This window comes from Scomber scombrus, chromosome 9 (genome assembly GCF_963691925.1).
Source record: "Scomber scombrus chromosome 9, fScoSco1.1, whole genome shotgun sequence".
In the NCBI taxonomy this organism is placed as follows: domain Eukaryota; kingdom Metazoa; phylum Chordata; class Actinopteri; order Scombriformes; family Scombridae; genus Scomber; species Scomber scombrus.
Genome location: NC_084978.1, coordinates 29,510,948 through 29,528,371, shown reverse-complemented (window position 1 = coordinate 29,528,371; position 17,424 = coordinate 29,510,948). Strand labels below are relative to the sequence as shown.

The 17,424-nt window shown below is 40.2% G+C and overlaps 1 protein-coding gene across 1 annotated transcript; it reads right to left on the bottom strand.

The window, feature by feature from the left end:
- On the bottom strand, positions 1–14,389 carry trappc11 (trafficking protein particle complex subunit 11). The gene is made up of 30 exons (XM_062425835.1): positions 14,255–14,389; positions 12,495–12,723; positions 12,234–12,403; positions 11,778–11,848; positions 11,302–11,416; positions 10,491–10,590; positions 10,279–10,352; positions 9,962–10,058; positions 9,673–9,806; positions 8,841–8,982; positions 8,574–8,667; positions 8,337–8,416; positions 7,904–7,982; positions 6,931–6,985; positions 6,563–6,708; positions 5,556–5,617; positions 5,175–5,307; positions 4,849–4,979; positions 4,359–4,484; positions 4,085–4,278; positions 3,843–3,991; positions 2,850–2,971; positions 2,626–2,745; positions 2,464–2,529; positions 2,063–2,219; positions 1,825–1,936; positions 1,607–1,698; positions 1,363–1,496; positions 625–792; positions 1–480 (listed from the first exon to the last, which is right to left on the bottom strand). Exons 2-30 carry the CDS (start codon positions 12,699–12,701, stop codon positions 436–438), a joined length of 3,375 nt encoding a protein of 1,124 aa, XP_062281819.1. The 5' UTR covers positions 12,702–12,723; positions 14,255–14,389; the 3' UTR covers positions 1–435.
- Between the last annotated feature and the right edge of the window lie 3,035 nt (positions 14,390–17,424).

The following is a 17,424-nucleotide window of genomic DNA, read 5'->3' as shown; positions in this document are numbered from 1 at the left end:
TTTACATAGCTTCAATTTAATTAAACTTTCATCACATTCACTTTTCATGTATTACACTCTACCCAAAATTTTAACACAGGTCACATCAGATTCATACATAATTTTTCCTGTTAAATGAACATCAGTGTATCAGTTCATTTATCAGCTGAGTCGGCACACTCACTCTGAACACACACACTGGAATCATGTCTCCCAGTCTGGAAGAACAGACCATTTTCCAGGTGTGTTTTTTTTGTGTTTTCTTTACACAAGAATGTGAAACAAATAGTGTTAATATGGTCATCTGTGAGGAATCATACATCTAAAACAACCTGCACAATGTTGCTTTGTTCTCATATTTACAGTCAACACTTTGTGTGTGTGTGTGTGTGTGTGTGTGTGTGTGTGTGTGTGTGTGTGTGTGTGTGTGTGTGTGTGTGTGTGTGTGTGTGTGTCTCAAGCCGCAGCGATGGAGGCGTCGTCCAGCTGTCGGCCCTGAGGCTGAGGAGAGAAGACAAACGTGAGCATTTGTTTAATGTTGAATGTCTTTTTATATAGATGATAATGACTGAGGTGATGTGTTTGTTCAGTGGTGTGTGTGTGTGTGTGTGTGTGTGTGTGTGTGTGTGTGTGTGTGTGTTTTACCTTGACAAAGATGCGTTGGGGCAGGAAGCGTCTCAGAGTGTGTGTGTTGGTGGTGGGGCAGCGGGGCAGGCTGATGTTGAGCTGCGGTAGTGTTTGGTAACCGGCCATCAGCGGGTAGTAATTATACAACATCTGCTGCTCTGAACCAGGGAGGATACGGAGACGCACCTGTACACACACACACACAGACACACACAGACAGACACACACACACACACACACACACACACACAGTGAATACATGTTTGAGCAAGTTAAACAACAATTGTATCAAATTCCTAAAATAAAGAGATCCAGCATAACTTCTCAAAAATGAACGCATGCTTTATACACAATGTGTGTGAGCGTTAAATAAAAACATACAATTACACATATGAACAGCTTTAAGACTGACAACTGTTTCTCTGTTAGGTTCTTTTATGATGTTGTGAAAGCTAAAAACCTGAGAGCACCTGAGAATTCTGTGATTTTAGCATGAAGTCAAAAGCTAAGCTACTTTATATCCACCAGCTGATCGTAAAGGAAGTAATCTCTAAGTGATGTGTATAATGGATCTAATCATAAACATGGTAACCTATACACTGTATGTGCGTCAGTGTAAACACATTTACTGTAACCTGATCTCAATCATAGAAATCTATTACCTATACGTATTAGCTACATTTATGTTAAGAATAGAAATGCAGCTACATCCTCATTTCTTTATCACATCTTTATCTACAGAGAGCAGAGTTGTACCTGTTTGAGTCCAGAGAACATGAAGGCATCAGAGGGTTCCACAGCCATCTCCACCTCCTGCACCAGAGTCGTCCTGTTCTCTATGTGGTAACGCACTGGAAGAGACTCTCTGACTCTCCCAAAGGAAGGTAAATCTACACCACAGCAAAGACAATCAATGTAAAGAATAAAATATATCAAACTGAAGATGAGGGATGTTGCTACAAGGCTAGTGTGTGTGTGTGTGTGTGATGTGTGTACTGACCAGCGTGGATGTAGAGAGGGACAGACTCCAGGAGGACATGAGGTAGAGTGACAGTAGTCTGGATCAGAGGACTCTCTGGACTGGAGGACTGTCTGTGGAGCACCAGTAAAGAGTCCAGAGATTCACAATCATTCTGATCATCAATCATGAGCTGCAGTGTGTGTGGGTGTGTGTGTGTGTGTGTGTGTGTGTGTCTGTGTGTGTGTGTCTGTGTGTACCTCCTCCATGATATCAGGTACTGTCCTGTAGCAGCAGTGTTGTTGCCGTTGGTAACTGGTGGACACCGAAGACAGAAACACTCACTGGCACACTCATCTGTCTGCAGAACCACTGAAAAAAAACCACGCACACACACACACATGACCTATAACATTCTCCTCTGTCAAATCTGGCACCTACATTACACATGATTGTGTCGGTGTAACTGAACAGCTGTGTAACTGTGTACTGAGCTACCTTGCTCTAGCTGGGACTGAAGCTGTGGTGTGTTGCTGGTCATGGTGAGCAGCTGCAGAGAGGAGGAGGCCAGCAGGACGGGCCAGGGAGACGATGAGAGGATGTCTGTCATCAGCAGGAAGGGAATGTCCACTGCTACCCGCTCCAGAGGCTCAAACTGCAAACACACAGATGATGATGATAGTAATGCTTTATACAACTATCTCCAACCATCAAGCCAACAACAGTAAAACAACAGTCTGACTGCCAGTTCCTGCTGAACAATGTCGACAGTGTGAAAATGACATCATTTAAAAATTGTAGCAGGTGTGATTTATCTTCTCTTCTTTTCTTTTCTTTTTCCAATGTAAACTGTCTCTAAAAACTGTAAACACACATGTTTCATCATGCAGTTTACACACCTTGGTGGACACAAACTTGACAGACACCTCGAATGGGACCACTGTTTCTATGGTGACCGTTTCATCCTGCGAGACAACAGAACATGAGAGGAGTTAAACAGATGAGAAAAGAACAGTGCACGACATGATAATAACACACATTTAACCTTGGATGAATGTTACCTTATGACATTTGCAGATGATCTGCCGTCCCTCCACGGTCGTATCGATGCTGTAGGCCACGTGGAAGAGGAACACTCTTGGTCCGGTCGTCACACATCTCACATACACACATTTCTCCAGCTAGAGACAAACACACACACGCAGCATCGATAGATATGAATCACTGAGTTTATCTTAAGAGTTGGTGTGTGTGTGTGTGTGTGTGTGTGTGTGTGTATGTGTACCTTCTCTCCTGGTTTCAGATCTCCTAGAGGTATGTCAGGGAGCAGAGCAGGAGCGTTGTCATCACACACCTTCAGGCAGTCTAGTGTCACGTGTGTGGTCTGGCTCAGATTGGCGTCCTGGCCTGAAAACAGCAAACAAGACGATGTACTGTAAACGTATGATATGCCACACACTAAATAACATCTGTCCAGTTCATATGATTGTAGCTGAATAATACAGGGCCAGATATAAGTCACACACACACACAGCGAGGTGAATGGTCAGAGATGTTGGTGTGTACAGGAAGGTCAATACATAAGATGTTAGCGATCACATAAAACTTATCATTTGAGATTTATTCTGCAAGACAGACAACTATGACTGAACTTCTAATACTGTTGTGAAATGCTTGAACGCACAGTTACATATTTTGGGAAACACACTCCTCTCTTTCTTTCTTTGTTTCTAAGAGTGAAAGAAAAAGAGTTCCAGCATGCATATAATTACTGTTTTTGCATTTTGGTTTGTTAACACATTAAATAAATGAGATATAATATAGTCATGAAACTTTACAGCTGTTGGTAGGTGTCTTTTTTTAACTCAAGACAGAGTCAGGCTAGCAGTTTCTCCCTGCTTCAAGTCTTTATGCTAAGCTATGCTAACAACATCTGGACTCCAGCTCCATACTTAAAGGAAAGGTTCAACATTTTGGGAAATCAGTTTATTTGCTGCTGGCTCTAGCTTCGTGGTTACTGTACAGACATGAGACTGGTATCAATCATATGATGTAACTGTCATTTAATGCACAGACATGAGATTAGTATATTTGGAAAGGTAAAATAATTTCCCAATGGGATGAACTAATCCTTTAAGAGTAAACTGTGAAACTGGATCAGTCAGGTGATCCTGTAGACCCGCCTAAAAGCACTGTGATTGGTTGATCAGTAAAAATCTGATCCCTGCAAGTGTGCGTGCACAGCATAGGAAATAAATGTTCCAATTGGTCAGTGTACCTGGTTTGAGACCCGCTGTCAGTTTAACGTCCTTGGCCACGCCCTCCTCCTGTGATTGGACGGTGAGGCTGATGCAGTACATTTCATTATTGAGTACAGGAGGCTGGTGGCTCAGCTGGACAGAGATCTTTGGCACTCTGGAGATGATCCTGAACATCACACAGGAACAAACAAATAATAAGTGATACTGTAGAAACATACAGTATGTAATGTATGTTACTGTGTCTGGGGCCCAGTCTTACATGGTACTGTGCTGCATGGTCAGGCTGTCCCAGTCCGGCTCTTGTCGTGCCTCGGCGCCCCGCCCCCAGCGACGGGACGACCTGCTAGCCAGCAAGGCCTCATGGGTAGAGGCTGCGTCTCCGCCCGCCCCTCTCCAGCTCAGAAACACACAGCGGCCGCTGTCACTGCCCAGCATCACCTCTATACCTGTCATCTGAACACACACACACAAATAGTCAGTACATACACACAAACAGTCAGTACCAATCTCTCCGTCTCACACGCACGCCTCACCTCTATCTTCTTTCCAACGTCTTCTGTTTTCGCTACAAAACTGAAGTTGTAGCACTTGGTTTTCCCCGGCAACAGACTCATACTGTCCTGACCTGACGACTCCACCACACACCACTGGTTGTACTCCTACACACACACACACACACAAATATAATTGTTGTTATTACAAGAAAAGCAAAAACTACAACCTTTTTGGTTAATAAAAGTGGTTAAAAAAGACACTTAACCTTTATTTTACTGTATTGTTTTTTTTCTTTCATTTTCCATATTATTTTGCACATAGAAAATTACCAGAATGATTTTGTTTTATTTTGTCTCATTTTGTTCATTTCCAAAGGATCACACAGCTAGAATACAACTGCTGGCTTTAAAACATGGAACACACCGGCTGAAAAGACATTCGGCCTATTTATTACATCTGATCATATTAGAACTGTGCATGTAAATGTGTGGCCGGTCACTGTGTCTGTGTGTGTGTGTGTGTGTGTACCTGGTTGCTCAGGCTGACAGCCAGCTTGTTGAACGATACAGGATGAGGACAGTCGGCTCGCAGGAACACCTGCAGTTGGATGGGCTGGTCGACGTGGAAACTGGGAGACAGAAACTTGGCCTTACACTGGACTGGAGTCAGAGAGGAAAGGAAGCTTAGAAACACCATCATATACACTTGGAACGATAATTACAACCAACCACTATAATATATAAGTGTGAAACTAACACAGGAAATGCAGCTGTGTACTTTATAGAGAAAGACAAGTGAACATTTCCTCTGGGTGAAGAGTGTGTGTGTGTGTGTGTGTGTGTGTGTTCACTCACTGAATGGTATGTAGTCCTGCACTTCAATGCTGAGCTCATTGGATCCTGATAAAGCCATGCGGTCGTTCCACAGAGCCTTGGCTGCAGTGGCGGAGGCGGGGTCACACTCCGGCTCAGCTTCAGGTACTTCGTTCTGATGGAGGAGGGAGAGAGAGAGAGGAATAAAAGGATGGGAGGAAAGAAGAGAATGATCAAATCAATTCTATGTGTGTGTTTGCGTCACCTCAATCGTAACGTTCCACTTCACTGCGCTAACACTGTGACTTTAACAGTTGCGCGGTTGTTTTTAATGACCTCGTAAACCCTCTTGTAGAATCCAGTGGATGGCTGTTTGATTTACTGAACGTGTTGGGTTCAGTCGGGTGGAGTCTATCTACTCACCATCAGGACTTTGATGAGGTTCTTCTCGATCCTGGACTTCTGTTCCTCCTTCAGTGTTGAAGCTACGAGACAAGATCAATATATAATTGCTTTATAGAGTATACTGCAGCATTAAAGCCTGCTGTGTTTGGATTTGTAAGTATATACTAAGTGTTGAGCTACTTATGGTTTAGAGAAGTTGCTATTTCTGGACTGAAGCTGTAGATTGTTGATAATAATAATCTTTATTTATAGAGCGCTTTTCTAAACTCATGTTACGACGCACTTGACAAGCAGCAGAACTAAATACAAGCGAATCATCAATCAGTTGCATTAAGACTGAGTACAGTGCAAATGGGCATTCAATAAAAATCACTAAATTCAATCAAATCTATAAACTTGAGCGATCAGAGCGGTCGATAAAATAAGATACAGTGTCATCAGCAAAAAGGGAGACGAGTAAGATTTATAAGATATATAAAAATCTATAAAAATCAGTGGTCCAAGGCAGTTAACAGATTCATGTATTCTGCCAAAATGTTGTTTTTAGTATCATCAGTTCCAGGCATGAAGACCTCTTTTCTTCCTTTTTTCTCTCAATAAAAAACAATCAGCAGAACATGTCTGTATAGTAGAAATATGATGATGAATTGTTATTGCATGATTCTGAGCTTTTTATTGTGATTTGAAACCTGAAAACAAATATGAATCCTTTTTTTTGCAAAGAAAGAAATACATTTAAATATAATTGCAACTCTAATGAAAACTGAGAGGCTGATAATAAAAGAATAATTCACACTTGTGTACCAGGAGAATCTGGTCAAACTGTCATAATAATCATTTCATGTTCATGTAAATCAGAGTCTAAAAAGGCAGATTTGAATTTATCATATTTTGAGTTCCAAATACAGGTAGAAGAGTCTGGATAATCATAAATATATTCAATATAAATTCATCTATCCATCAGAGGTAGAGGTTAATGATGGGCCAATTACTGTTGAGTATTTGGTTGTGATGTCAGTGCTCACCTCTGCCCAGCAGCTCCATGCAGTATATGATGTAGTCTTTAACACTGGCCATCAGGTAAGCACAGCGCAGAGCTGTGGTCAGTATGGCTGTCAGGAGACCCCACCATCTCTCTGTGCGGTAGTCACACATCACATAGTCCAGCAGCCTGAGGACACACACACACACACACACACACACATGCTCACATAAGTGTGCTGACAGACAGATGCTGCTTTACAAAGACCAGTAACAGTAGTCAGCAGAGTGAGTGTCTGAACATCTACAGCACCGGTCAGTGCAGTGCAGACTCACCTTCCTAAATGAGCACACACACTTTTGACTGGCACTTTATGTATATATGTTAATCAGAGTGTGTGTTTTGACTTACTTAAGGGCTTTGGTGTAATCTTTAGCATGGTAGTACTCTTCTCCCATCTGTACCACTGAGTAACAGAGAATGAAGACAGGGTTAAAACAGGCAGCACGTAGACAAGAGACACAATGCTAAAAGTCATTTGCACAGACTGACACTTATATTAGCATGAGTGTGTGACATTTTTGATGAAAAGAATGGTTAGATTAGCTCCCCTTCCGTCATCATTGCACCTGTAAAAGAGAACTCATTTAATGTTGCTCTTCTATAATACTTCCAGACCCCTGATGGACACTTCTTTTTAAATGGATTAAAATCGATGTCTTTCATTCTAGGCGTTCTTCTTCTATGCTTAAACCTGATAGTTGAGTCAAAGATTCAGGTGTGTTATTCTAGCAGCAGCTAATGTAGCCTGAAACTGCTAACCTCCAGCAGAGAGGAGAAGCCGGCCACAGAGATCTGGTATCTTCACTTACTCCACAACCCCCCATTTTTATCATTTTCAAACTTGCAGTCTTCAACATTGACTAACAATGCCTGGTACAAAAATATCTACATGATGGGACTAGATGTTAAATGAACCTCTAACAGGCAGTGATTAGCAATATATCGATATTATATCAATATTGTATCGCTTCAGATATTGGATATTGTAATATCGTGATTCTGGCATGAGTTGTCTCTTCCTGCTTTTAAAGGCTGAATTTCAGCAAAGTGATGTCATTTTCTAAACTTACCAGATTTTTCCAGCTGTTCTATTATTTGCCTTTACTCAATCGTTCATTATATCCACATTTACTGATGATTATTTATGAGAAATCTCATATTATAAGTATTTTATGAAAGCACCAACAGTCATCCCTACAATACTGTCACAATATGGATATCGAAGTATTTGGTCAAAAATATAATGAAATTAGATTTTGTCCATATCACCTAGCCCTACATCCAACTGCAGTGTATTCAACAATATAGAAACGTTACTCACTCAGGTGACTCTTCATTCGAGGACACTTGTACTTCTTAAACTGGGCGACAGCATTGCTGAGGAGGGCTATAATCAGCTCCTGTTGGAACAGAGAACATTAAAATAGATTATGATTGCGTGATTGTTTCAATGTTGGGTTTAAGATATCTCTACATGATTGGTATTTAAAGCCACTATGTGTAAACTTCTTGGGTGCCCTCTGCTGGTGGTATTAAAAAACACGCTGTAGCGCTGCTGTTATATACATGAGTGGCACCAATATTCACAAGGTTTGTCTAAACTATTTATAAACAAAAAACATCAGAATTACTTGAAAATTGCTGTAATCACATAAAATATTTAACATAGTGACTTAACTTTAATAACTGTTGCCTGAAAGCATGTGGTACAGCTGTGTGGTGTGTAGTACAGCAATAAGTGTGTGTGTACTTACAGAATGTGGTACATCTCTCTCTTTAATCTGCAAGGCCACAATGCCTGTCTTCTCTTTCTCTGCGTCTGGAGGATCGATACCTGCAGATACAACAATACAAAAGTCAATGTGTCACCAATATGTTTCTAACTGCTGTCAAAGACTCTCAGTCATTAATGAATCAGTTAAAATGACGTCATCTGACACTTGTTAATCAGGAACTAGACAAAGTGTGTGTGTGTGTGTGTGTGTGCATACTCTGGTGTCCTTGTCTCCAGGACCTCTGGCCATAGAAGTCCAGACCTCCACTCTGGGTGTCCAAAGGATCAGGGGTGGGATAAGTCGCTCCAGCCTACAATAATAATCATTAACCAGTCTCATAACCAAGTATGACAAAGCATTTAGCTGACAGAGATAAGCAAGAATAAAATAGTATGACATTTAGATTGTAGCAGTTCTAGGTGTAGATGTGTAGCAGGAGCAGCAGTGGTATTACTGGTATTACTGGTGGAGAAGTATGATCACCTGACAGAGCTGCTGAGCCATTTGTTTCCTGTCCTGGCTGTAACAGGCAGCCTGCTGGTAGTAGAAACCAGGGTTCTGGGTCTGGATGGCTGTCAGACCCAACTTGATGGCTTCATCGAACAGCTCGCCAAAAGACTGGAACCTGACAGAACACACAGAGGAGCCCGCAGCAGGTGTTAGATGATAGCTGGATACTAAATTACAGTCATAAGAAAACTGTTATTTATTAAACAACCTAAATGTCTTAAAAAGTCTCTCAACTACCCTTTGTGTAGCTATAAAAAAATCAACTATCAATCAGCTGTGAAGCACTTTGTACTACATTAACCTGTATGAAAGCTGTTATATAAATAAAGTTTGACTGATCTTGACTGATTAAAATGATGACTAATATAGTGTAAATGAGACTCACGTTGTACAGTAACAGAAATGTCATTTCTTTTTTTAACATTATTTTTGTTTTCTCTCTATTTTCAAAATGTAATAATAAAAAATGACATATAAATATACTGAATTGTTATTTATTAATATAATAGCTGGCCCGTTGTTACTGATACCTGACCCAGCTATTTGACTACAAACCCAATATTCAATATCAATACTGATATTGGTGCATCTGTAGGACACTTATGTTTATATTAGGGGTGTGACAGAAAGCTAATATCTGCTCATGTGTAAAAAAATATATATATATGTATTCAGATTTATGACAGAAGTCATTCATACTCCTCATACATCTTACTAGTTGTTTGGTGGCCAAAAACATACTAAATTACAAAATATTTGAATCCATTGTCTTCACCGAAGTTCAAATACAATGTGTGTATCTCACTGTTTAGACATCCACGCTGCGTGCTCAAAGGCCAGCTCAGCACTGCCGATCTTCTTCTTACACAGGTCGATGTGCTTCCTGAACTGAGCGATAGCATCTAGAGGAGTGTTATGCTGGAAACATAGACGACAGATCTAAAGACAGAGAGAGAGAGAGAGAGAGAGAGAGAGAGAGAGAGAGAGAGAGAGAGAGAGAGAGAGAGAGAGAGAGAGTAGAGGTGAGATGCTGTAATGATCATTTATCTCTCTTTGAATCTTAATTCTAACGTTTCTCACAGACACAAACGGACCTTATAGTTGATGAATCCCGCCATAGTTTTGATTTCCAACATGTTGGTCTCGTGGGCTCTGAGCTCATGGACGAGACTGTAGGCAGTTCTGTAGTACCTGCACACACATAATACACCTCTGAAGTGACACTACACACTTTGAAAGTAACAAACTGAGATAAGCACACATTTCACTCCATAATAATGAATTTTAATGTAGACTTTCAAATTTTCTGGTGAGTATTTATTTATTTAAACCTGCTGTAGGGAAAAAAACAGTGCTAGCAGGAAGTGAACGCAACAAACATGGAGGGATGATTTTCAGGGCTCAGACTTACTTGAGAGCATTCTGAGTGTCCTGTTTCAGTTCGCTGAAGAAGGCAATTTTAAACTGGTGCCTGACGAACAGCAGCTGGGAACACGAGGAGGTGGAGGAGAGATGATGAGTAGAGGAGAGGAAGAGGAGGCGTTTAAAAGTTAGGATTTATCTGAAGTTGTACTGCATTCGTTTACAGAGATGTTTTCATTGGTTCCAGTGTGCCGTTCCTACCTGATGTGTCGTCTTGTTGAGGAACTCTTTATGTGATTTGACTCGTCGGATCTCAGTGTAGTAATACGTCTGAGAGTGTTCGTAGAAAGCGTTCTCCAACCTACACAATCACAGAGGACAATAAGGTGACAGAGATTAGTCAGCTAATGAAACTATTTCGGTAATCGATTCATTGTTTTAGTCATTTTTCAAGCAGCTTCTCAAATATGAGGATATATGATAGCAAATTGAAGACATCACATTTGACTATAAGAAATTAAAACAGTTTTTGTTCACTACATTCTGACATTCTATGCTCTAAATAATCGATTGATTGAAAAATTAATCTGCAGGTTTAATCGATAATGAAAATAATGGTTAGTTGCAGCTCTGGACAAATGTGTGCAAAATCATATTTAAATGAATCAAGACAAAAATCTGCATATATTAAACATACATTTCAATTAGACTAAACTAAAGAGACAAATGTTGGACGCCATTTGAAGCATTAGCAATTGATAAGAATGAATTAACCCTCCTGTTGTCAATCAGTCAATTTAGACCCAGGAGGACAACAGGCGTTAACTCAACACTGAGGTATAGTTTCATTTAAATGAGGTCCGTTGACTGAGTCTGAGGTCTGTCTATTTTGAGTGTAAAACCTGTGGAATGTAGTTGGCTAAAAAGGTCTAACACAGAATTGGGTGATAATTTATACCTTTATCCTTTATAAACAGTCAAACCACACTGGGACAATTTTGATAAGAGGAGAGCTAAAAAAAACCCAAAAAAAAACATTTATTCAAAAATATGATAATGAGTTATTACTGACCTTATAATGTAGCCCACTAAGTGGTCGGTGTGCGGCAGTACAAACAGACTCTTGCCAGAAAGATCACAGGCGTTGCACAGAGCTGCTGCTCTCTCTGATGCTACGAGATCCTCCCCTGAACACACACACACACACACACACACACAGTACTTTGTTAAGAATTTGATTAACAGTAGATGTCTGGTTTGGCTTCATTAATCTGGGTTTTTTAAACAGATTTTTTACATTATTGGCAAAACTACTCAAATATTTTTAGATGATCTAGGTCACATGGGACCCTTGTTAGTAGATGCACAATACATATTTGGTACTGCTGCCAATCAAAGAGAGAGATTTGCCTATATTGTAGATCAGACATGTCCAAACTTTTCCATAAAGGGTTGTGTGTCTGCAGGATTTTCTTTCAACCAATCAAAAACACACGATTCAACCAATCAACTGTCTGAAGACTGAGATCAGTTTATTAAATGAAGTACCTGGAGGTAGAGGTGTTTTCTTCTGGATTAAAACGACAGCCACCTTGGTGTTCCTGCCCTGAAGACTGGTCCTATAAATTAAGTAACACACAACACAGATGAGTTCAGATGAAACTGAGTGCAGCTCTGTTTCTGCTGGTGATGATCTGCAGGAGACAGTCAGCTGTACAGAGCACAGTCTGTTCCCAATCGTTTGCTTGTTTATTGTTCCAGTATGACAGCTGTCACATACTATTTCAGTGCTGGAGTCACTGAATAAGGTTAGTGAACATGGAGTAAGAAACACTGTTTACCCTGCTGCAGAGGACACAGATGATGGCAGCTGCAAATTCTGAAGTGAAACTTAAAAACTAATCCTTCAAATCCATGTCACAGGTTGTTGTCAAGCCTGATGAAACACTATCTCACTATCAGACAAGACAACCCTTCCTGTAGAGTAATGACATGTCCACATACCTGACGATCTCCACTTTAGTGGCGCATTCCGACTGCTTCTCTTTCCACTGCGGGTCGTCCCAGTCCAGCTCGTAGAAGAGAACAACCAGAGCTGGAACCAGGTTCAGGTGTTTGTTCATCCAGCCTGTTTTCAGAATGCCTTTAGGAATGTACCACTCATAGGAGGTTCTCTACACGGAAGGAGAGACACTCGTGTGAAGACTTTACAACTGTGATGTTGGATTTTGTTGGATCTTATATTGTATTTAAACCTCCGCTCACCTTGGTGCGACATTTGGGGTACTCGTGGTCTCCTGGGAGCACTTTGAAAGAGATAGGAACTCTGTCAGCTCGCCGGTTGGCACAGAAGGCGTCCCAGATGGCACGGTGCACGGCGTTGTAGACCACATCCAGACCGGTCAGGGCTACGAAGGCCATGGGCCGACAACATAGCTCTGGAGGAAGCTCCCACTGGGAACCCGCCATCATGATGGTTCAACAGCGGACACACCTGCGCGAGACAGAGCCACATCACTGAGCCAACACACCTTCAAATGAGATATACTTTATACTCAGATTCTGTTTCTGTACATCAAGATTAATGCAGTCGATTCAATTCTAGAGCTGCAACGATCAATCGATTAGTTGACAACAATTAATGGGCAACTATTTTAATAATTGATCGTCATTTTTCAAGAAGAAAATTCCTAAAATGATTTGGTTCCATCTTCTAATGATATGATATCTTCAGAGCCTCACCGATATATCAGTCAGCTGATATTAACGGCCGATATTGGCCTATAACAGATATATCAGTATCGGCATAAATGTTGTCCAATATGCATCAGTTTTTTAAAATGTATATAGGCAGTGTTTTAGGTATATTTGATCCTTTTTCTTAATTCAAGTTTAATATATACGTACATATGTATTTTTTGTTGTATATGTTTTCTTATAAATAGGAATGTAATATAATGATAATAATGATTAAATTCACAGTGAAGTTTACAGTTTCAGTGCACTGCATGACATATCTTTATCAAGTGTTTGATAACCACATTGCAAAAAATATATATGATATATCATATATCATACATCGGAATTTTTTTATTCCCTAATATCAGTATCGGCCCCAAAAATCCAGTATCAGTCGGGCCCTAGTCAGGACTATACAAGACATTTTAAGACATCATTTTTGGTTGTGGAAAACAGTTGATTGATATTCTTCACCATTTTCTGGACCAATCAATTAATCAATTCACTAAGAAAATGAATGACGAATGATACACGATGAACAGATGAATCGATATTGAAAGTAACTGTTAGTTGCAGTACTTTTTCTACAAGCTGGAGACAAAACCCCACACAGTTTTATTGAACTAAAAACCAATCCCTGTCACACAATTCATGTTGCCCATACGATCATCATTTAGTATGAATAACAACATATAACTGTCTCTACACCAAACCTACACAGACACAGGCTTTATGGAAGTACAGGTCACAAGACCAGTTGCTAGCAGAGCCGAGCTCACTATCTGACACAAACTTGTTTACATTGTCCAGCTTTAGGTTCCACTGTTTAACCCCGCCGGCCTGAACACATACACTGACACAGAGACGTGTGGAATTCATATAGAAATCTGCTGTACGTTCAAACGCAGGCTGACAATCTTTAGTTTCTGTGTGAGCTAAGCTTTACTACCTCACTGTGATTAACGTTGCAGAAGCCGTTAAGACGAAAGCGGAAGTGAGATAACCTAACTCTGCTAACACTAATGGAATTGCAATTGTCATGTTAGCATCCATTATAAATCCGTCTTTTTTTAAACTATTCAAATGCGTGAACTCACGAATTCATGTAACAACAACACATCTTAGTTTCATGGATCCAAGTGAATTGGTGACGGTGCTAGGTGCAGCTAGCTGTTAGCTGAGCACTGCGGTTCAACGTTAATAGAACTGGCTTAAGGTTAACAGTTAGCTAGTGGGCGACGTTGCAAATTTGACTAGCAAATAAGCTTCCGTTTAAGACTGCCTACTTCGTTTCAGCCACGTCTCAGCGCTGGTCACCATCCGATAGCTAGCCCCCGATGTGTCAGACTCCACAGAGGCAGAAAATAAAAGCTAGTTTAGCAGCTGTTGCTAAAGCAACAACAAACTAGCTACTTAGCTGCCTGCGGCGGAAATTCAATAGCACTTCCGGTTCGTCTTCAAAATTAAAGCTCTGCCTCACAAACTATTGACTACATAAACGATTTTGATCAACAAAGGCAAATGCTAATGTAATAATAATAATAATAATAATAATAATAATAATAATAATAATAATAATAATAATAATAATAATATTAACCACAATAATATATTTCCATATGCCGTCCTGCAATACAAATAAATCTGCAATCTTCAGATGGCATGCATGCATAGATAATGTACAAAAACACGTAAAATATTATAGAGAGATTTTGTATGCTAACAGTATTAAAATGTCTTATGTCAATATTGCATCTGCCATGAAAAGCTGGAGTAACAATGTTAATATAGCTGGACTGTAATTCTGTCATGAGTATAAGGCTGCTATGACTGCTCACATGATTGCTGATGAAACCTTGGAGGTAAAGTGCACACCATGCTGGATGATTCAGCAACATGATAAGGAGTATCACTGTACGGGCAAATGAGATGATATCTGAAGGATGAGATCTGGAGCACACAAAGTCCAGCAACACGTCAGGTGCTGGAAGGTTACTTTCTGTTTCACACAGAGAACAGGCAGGAAGAGAATGCTGGGCCACACAGTGGTGACAGACTGCAGCTATTCACCAGCTTTTCAGCAGATCCTGTGATAGTGTAGTGTGATCTCATGAGATAATTTGTTGGCTTTTTGGCCTGAAAACAGTAAAAGACCCCGTTTATAACAACCATCTCTGGAAAAAAATGTGCATTCAATCACCGAACCCATTAACATACAGAAATCATTACTGAGATCAACATACAAAAATCCATCATATGAATCCATCAGCAAAATGACCAAATTGCATCCCCCTTGTTAACCTGCCCCCCCGCCCTCCATCCCTTATTGGCAGAGAGAGAGCAGTGACAGATGGGGTTGATTAGTAGAATATATTAGTCTAGTCTACCTGATCTATTGATCCTTTATCTGATTGAGGTTTGTCCAAGTTTAAATATATGGCCCTAATCACAGCTCTGAAATATGAGCAGCCTAACTGAGCTGTGTATTGATAAATCCATGGTACTGTCCATGGTGCTGAAGTAGGAGACGAATTTGTAATTGTGCCTTTTTCTCTCAGCCCTGTTCTTCTGTCAGTAGATTTTTTTAAGTTCTTCTTAGTTTTTTATCATATATTAATTTTCCTGGTGGGTCAGGAATTTCAAAAGAATACGATAGAATAGAATTGAATAGAATAGAATATAATATATATTTTATTGCCATTGCACTGATAAAACAATACAATGAAACAGTATAGTTCAGAAGCATTCCATATAGCAGCATCCCAGTTGTCTTAAAATAATACATGATGTCTCAAAATCAATAAGTGTCCTAAAATAAATAAGTGTCTTAAAATAGTCAATAAATAATCATTGTTATATAAAATAGGCAGTCTTTCGATAATTCAGTTATAGAAAAAACAAGAAAAGGGAAAAAAAGGCAAACATATAGAACATTACACAACTTCAAATCAGTATCTTGGTTAGGGCTCAGGGAGTCTGAAGTCATAGCCTACATAGTCAAAGTGATTTCAATGATTAATCGATTTAACTGATTAATAGAAAATATATTGATACTTATTTTAAATAAGCTATTGTAACCTTACACCACATGGATCATCATTTATTTCAATAAATTATGACTACATTGAAAAAGATACTGTGTGCTGGTGAATAGGTGCAGAGGGAAGCCTATTAATAAAATAGATGGGCACAGCAGAATTGTTCAGTCCATGTGAAGCAGGCAGCGGGGAGCTCAGCTGATCCTCTCTCTGCATAAACAAAGGTTAAATTCCAACTTGCATCAGAGGTAGAGCCTCACGGATCAGACAGACAGATGCCTCTCGGCTTCCTGTCATCCTGCCCCCCTCAGTCCGCACACAGCCGCATCCTCATGCTCCGGCCAGAGGACACGGAGTAAGGCTGCAGCCATGGGACAGCATCCCAGCCTCCATGTGTCCCTGCCTGACTGAAGGTGAGTACCACTGGCTTCATGTCTCTGTGTTTTATCCTGGTGCTTTAAACCCCTGACTCATCAAGAATTTAACCTTCAGCGTGCCGATAAGGTCTCAATGCTGTATTGAGTGGTCAGCCCGCTTTCTTTAAGGTGGTCGCAAGTTGCCTGTAGTGATAAAGATGACGGTGTTATTGGTTGGGTGGGGAGGATCAGGACAGGATAATGCAGTCGATGAGCGATACGGCAGGTGATGGTGTGGTCCTCTCTCTTGCATGAAGAACGTCCACACCAAACTCCATTCAAAAAAATCGCACTTATAGATGTTCTTTGACTTGACGGCATATCTTATTATAATAAGACACAGGACATTTTACACTGTTACGTTTGGCTTAATGTAGTGCAAAAAAAAAGAATTGTTATTTTTAAAGCATTTAAACTTTAAATGATGTTTATCATGTCACTTTAAGTGTAACACTGCACCTATCTCAGTCGGTCAAACCCTGCTAACATAGGTTAGGTGTATTACATTTTTAAGTAATTTGTGCGAAATGATGAGTAATCCGAATTAAAGAACAGCGACATGTTAATTAATAAAGAGCACACTGAGGATTTTTAAATACATGTATAGCAAAGACGCCATAAATTATATCATTTCCTAATGAGATCTGGTGTGAGTGATTTTCCACACCATATAACAGGAGGGTGATAATAACCCACAACCATAAATCCCTTTAAAACCTCCCTAAAGGTCAGCAGCAAGGTAGAAGTAGAGTTGCTGTGGTGGGTGCTGAGAGACACTGGGCCTTTTAATGACCTTTGGATAAGGTTGTGGACACTTTCGTGGACAGAAGCATTAACAGATGACATGCTTAAGCCTAGGGGGAGAAAACGCAGTAAGAGACTTCCCAGCCTTCCCACAGGAAGTTAGTCAAATATTTATCAGATGTATTCCTGATATAGTACATGCTGTAAGACGGAAGCCATGCACAGAAGTTTTACTACCATGGATTAACTATAACAAAC